This window comes from Atta cephalotes, assembly GCF_000143395.1.
Source record: "Atta cephalotes unplaced genomic scaffold scaffold00047, whole genome shotgun sequence".
Lineage (NCBI taxonomy): Eukaryota > Metazoa > Arthropoda > Insecta > Hymenoptera > Formicidae > Atta > Atta cephalotes.
The window spans coordinates 2158210-2163748 of NW_012130111.1; the positions used below are offsets into that span (position 1 = coordinate 2158210).

General features: G+C 39.7%; 1 protein-coding gene across 1 annotated transcript in view; it reads left to right on the forward strand.

Annotated features, from left to right (window-relative positions):
• The window catches only part of LOC105622635 (heterogeneous nuclear ribonucleoprotein L), a 157793-nt gene extending 155521 nt beyond the window's left edge, over positions 1-2272 (forward strand). Inside the window, exons 10-11 of the mRNA XM_012204050.1 lie at positions 1193-1452; positions 2133-2272. Of these exons, the coding sequence (XP_012059440.1) occupies positions 1193-1452; positions 2133-2272 (400 nt within the window). The remainder of the gene's footprint in view (positions 1-1192; positions 1453-2132) is intronic.
• Positions 2273-5539: the final 3267 nt, after the last annotated feature.

A 5539-nucleotide genomic window follows, 5' to 3' on the forward strand; every position in this document is an offset into this window, starting at 1 on the left:
CTTTGAATGATGAAGTATCATTGCCACTTAAAAGTTGTGAGCACTCCGTAATATTTAAATAAAATTACGATTCTTTAGATATAATTTATTCAGATATAATTTATTTTGAAAATATGAATTTTTATTTTTGAAAGAAAATTTAATTACCTTTATTTAATAATATGTAAACGTATACAATTTTATATTGTTTTAATATTAAATTTTATTTCGTATACTAATAAAGTTTATAATTGAAAAAGTACAAACTTTTGTAAATTCTAAAAAGAAAGTATAATTTACTTTATTTATTAATGCTGCAAATGAACAAAAGTTTATATTGTTTCAGTCATAAACTTTTGTACAGTGACAATATTAATAATGAAATTGATTAAACTTTCTTTTTAGAATTTAGAGATACTCCAAGTTTAGTGTTTACTCATCCAATCATCGTAAAAATTGAACGAAAATATTAAATGCGTTTGCTACTCTCTTTTTTAAAAAACTGATGAACAAATCGACTGACATATTGGCTACGATGATAATTTTTTTTCAGTTTTTATTAACGATATTTCCAATTGACAAAACTTACAAAAAAGATTTGCAACTCAGAAATTCAATAAGTTTTTAAATGTTGACAATACATAGTGTCCTGAAATATAACATGAAATATAACTATTTTTTTATTGTTTGAATTCACGTTAAAAGGATCAATTAATTTCTGAAACTGACTTTGCTTTTGTTTACATACATATTTTTTAATTCTTTAAACAATTGATAAGTTTTCTAACATAAATAAATTAAAATAAATAAATTCAATAGACGGTTTGATAAATTTTTTAATACCAAATAAAAAATTAGATAAATTTTATGAAAAAAATTTTTTTTCTATGTATTAAAATTTTGTTTTATTTCCTTTTATTAGAATAATAAAACAAAAACGAAAATAGACTTCCAAGGATTTATTTTATCTGTTTATATATACATAGAATGCATTCAGTAGCCAAGAAAATAGCACATAAATCAGGACATCCTCTATGTATAATATTTCCAAAGATACATAATTTTTGGAGTAATAGTTTTCAAGGATCTTTTTTTGTTAGTCTAGAAATATCAGCCAAAAAAATATATGTAGTTTCTCGCACACGTAATTATTCACGATATATGCTTTTTTCACTAACGTCTACAAGATCCGATTTTCAATGTATCGTTGCAGATTCCTGAATCCTGCGATGGCCAATAAGAACAGAATACAACCACCATCGAAGATAGTTCACTTCTTCAACACCCCACCGGATCTAACCGAGGAAACAGTGAATCGCGTGTTTATAGAGCGCGGCATCGAAGCGCCGACGACGATCAAATTGTTCCCTCTCAAGTCTGAACGATCGTCGTCCGGTCTAATCGAGTTCAGCAGTGTCGGTATCGCGGTGGCCGCTATCATGGAATGCAATCACACGGCGCTCGAGAACAGCAGTAAGTATCGACATACGATCGTGTACAATCGTAAAACTTAGATTTCTCTCGCGCAGCATTTCTTGACGAGATAGTGGTTATGAGAATTTTACGCGATTATGATATCCCGCAGTTGGTCTCGATGTGACTTTATCGCTTATTCGTCCGATTTGGATTCGGATTTCACTTCCCTCGTTCAGGTTTACGATTCTCTTCGTACCATAGAAATTCGTTAGCTTCCATTTATATTTCTCTTCCATGATTTTTGACATGATTGATTTTATATCGAAAAGTAAAGCTAAGGGAATTACTGTGGACATAAAAATTGTTGAAACGTTCGGAAAGAGTATCGATAAGTATTTGATTTTAAGAAAATTTTTTATAGGTATGTATCATATATATCAGTTTATTGTTCTCGAAATGTTAAACTCTCTAATCAATCTTTTAGAAAAATAAACGGGATGACAGTCAAGATTATCAGCAACATCGTAATAATTAAAGAATAGGGTCGGAAAATAGCTCATCTAAAGCTCTGGTTTTCTTCAATAATCCTCCAGCTAGCGAAAGCTGTCAAACTCCAGGAACTTGAAAGGAACGTCGTTTGACACAAGCGCTCTTGTCGACTCGACAAGTCTCTTCGCTAGCGAGTTCGGCAGCAAGATATTACAAGGCGGTCCCCTCGCCGTGTTTATCTGTTACAGACGGCAAGTTCCCGTACATCATGAAGCTCTGTTTCTCGTCGTCGCGCACCATACCCACGAGCTTCCCGCCCAGCAGCGGCAGCGTGTCGAGCAATTCCGCTGGTAATGGCCACGCCAAAATGCAGCAGGACTCGGAATAGAACGGCGAGGTCCAGGGCCAGCAGCGTCAGCGTCAGCGCCAGCGCCCCTCACTCGCCGCCCTGCACCCGTTGTGTGCCCCCGCGACGGCGGGCACGGCCCTGCACCCCGCAGCCGCAGCGATAACGCTGTCTCCAGTCCTACCGCCGCCGCCACCAGTACCGCCACCTCTGCCGCCACCCACCTGTCTCCTAATAGCCACCCCGACCCTCTATCCAACCGTACCACCACCACCCCCGCCTCCATTACCTACCTTCTGGCCCTACTAATACGGCGGGCCCCCACACATCAAATGGGTGAGACGAACGCACGCGAGATCGGCCGAGAATGGACTCTCCAAAAATGTGAAAAATAATCGAGATACATCATCTCTGCAGCGAAAAGGAAGCGTACGTCGCGATGTCGTTTATTTTTGATCGAACAGACAGTGAGACAACCAGTCGTACTGTGGCTGTCCGCGGAGGTTTACCGTTTTGAAAAGGGTCGCGTGTATTCTTAGATATGCTCTCAAAGTCTTCGTAGTCCCATCGTGGTCGAAGGCTTAGGAAAGTTTCCGATGGTACAGTGTGTAACTTGATGCTTAATACCGTGTTCCACTGGAGACACGTTGTCAACGCGAATCGGACACGAAACTCGGCGTCCGACGAGAGGTGGGGTATAAGTGCAACGACATGTCGGAGGGAACATCGGAATAGATACTGTTGAAATCGTAAGGAATCCTTCGCGGCCGGCTGGTCACGATTTTCGCGACGTCTCGCGGGAAAGGGCGAAACAGATGATACGTACGCGCCGCGTTCCAATTTTGGAGACTCCTGTAAATAGCTCGGAGACTAGCAGCCTCCGACGCGCATACATATCAAAGGGCTTGGAAGTAAATCGGTACGTTTCACGAGGAACCATGCATGCGATTTTCGTAGAAACTTCTCACTCGACGATTCGGCACCGATACTGAGGAATTTGAAAATGAGAACCGTCTCGAGTAAGGCTGTAAAACCTTCTTACAAGAGTAATGATCCCAAAAAAAAAAAACAATCTGAGTAGGATAGAAACTTGTTGGATGAGAGAAGAAGGTAATACTCCATTAGCTAAGAGAAAGATGGATCGAAAGAGATGGGAAATGGCTCGACGATAGTAAAGCTGTCTTAGAAAAGAGGCAGCTCGCAGGAAGTTTAGTTTCTTCGAAAGAGAAATCGTTCAAAAAAGTTTGAAGACATCTCTTGCAAGAGAGTTAAAAATACGATTTATCAGAAAAGGAAGAGGTGATAGAGCCTTCGTAGAATGACTGAAACAAGATGAAATCCATTTCCTGATGGCCATCAAAAAGATACCACTCTATAGATTTCTTTGATGGTAGCAGAATAGCTCGAGGACGGTTCAACTTCTTCGGAAGAGGAATCGCCCAAGGAGGATCGAACCTCTCAGAAGAGGGGGCAACTGAGAAGATCGAGAAAATCCTCTCGGAAGAACGCGATTCGTGGAAACTGAAAGCCGTGCCGAGTGCGAAAAGTGCGGAATCTCTCGTGGTTGCTCGCGAAGCAGACAGGTGGGCGCTGCTTCCGCGAAGCCCGGACGTGTATATGGCGTCTCGGCGTTCTCACGATCGCGACGAGACGCTCTCTCGTTCGTTCGCTCGCGTCTCACGATCGCCTCACCCAAACTCACGGCGTCGCGCGCGTGCACGACGTCACGACATTTATTCTGAAGCCGAGCCACATGCTCCTCGACGACCATACTCTGTGGGATCCAATAAACGAACCGGAGATTTCTCAGCGACCACTTATTAAACACGGGAATAGAATTTTAGGGGAGTGTTCAGAGGAATGATCTGAATCAATCGTGCTCCGAAAACTGCGCGACCTGCGAGAACGCAGCCAATCCGCTTTGAGTGTCACTGATAACGCGCTGCTCTATTGTCGATAAGCTCGGCCCGCGACAAGTGTCGTGCGGCAATGTTTTTTTCATCTTACTTTACTGTACATCCGTTTTTTACATTAACGTTAATATTTTAACACTCATCCGGATAACCTGATTTTGTAATTCAGATAATAATTTCTCATTAGAACTCTTTGACAGATTAACGTAACGATATTTCATTCACTGCAAGGTTTGCTGCAACAACATTGTAATCCACATAAAGCAACTGTGCATATAGTTCTCCTCTGCAATTTTTGAACTTATTCTTTAATCTACTGTTACTAAAGAACTTTTTAATTGGGGCCATAATCGAATTTAAGCTTACATTACTTTTGCTTTGTGGGTTACTATGTTCTTGTACCAAATAATTATTTAGATTACCGAATCTAATCGCAAATTTTATTTTAATTATGATGTGATTGCGTTTTGCTCCGCATCATAAAATATACCGAAAATAAAAATGATTTAAGAACAATTATTATATATTATTTGTCAATAATTGTTACATAAAATTATATATATATGCATTCATATATTCTTTTGAACTTAAACTTTGTTGCGTTATAGCTTCAGAATTTATAATTTAATCAGAAGAAAAATAAAACCACTATTTTTTATAAATGACATTTTCAGTCGAAGAAAAGAATATTGATTTTCGTTGCGGAAAAAAAATCACTCGCGCAAGAATATAATTTATGTTGACTCCGGTTACCCGGATAAGAGTTAATCCCCCACGGTCGAACGTTACGTGACGTAACGTAATTGTTCGTCACGTTACTGACTTTTTATTGAGTGGCAATGCAAGTCTTTCAACTGCTTCTCGGTTCTCTTTCGTGCGAGGCTTTTCGCGGGTCCTAAACGTTATGAAATCGTGTAGACTGCTATTAATTAAGAGGATTAAATCATTTCCACTATCCTCACATCTCCGCTTTTCAAATCGAATAAATGAAGAAATCCTGGTCCATTTTCCCTCCCCTCCTACTTGAAGCTGTAGTGTTCAGGTTGCGACGAGACGACGTATCGGTGCTCACACGCTCGAACAAGCGCCGCGTGGCACTCGTACACTTTTGATCAGATTGCGGACTGCGAATTGAGAATTTTATATATCGAAGCAAAAAAAAGAAGAATAAAAAAACATACATACACACGATAATAAAGAACAATGAACGTCGGCAACACACACAGACACACACACACACACACACACACACACACACACACACACACACACATATATACACACACACACAATATATTAGTCGTCCTACGTAATTATTTGGTCGGGCCGGAGGGTCGTTTTATAAGAAGTTGGTTTAGTATCTACCGAACTAATTTTGACGAAGACGAACCAAACG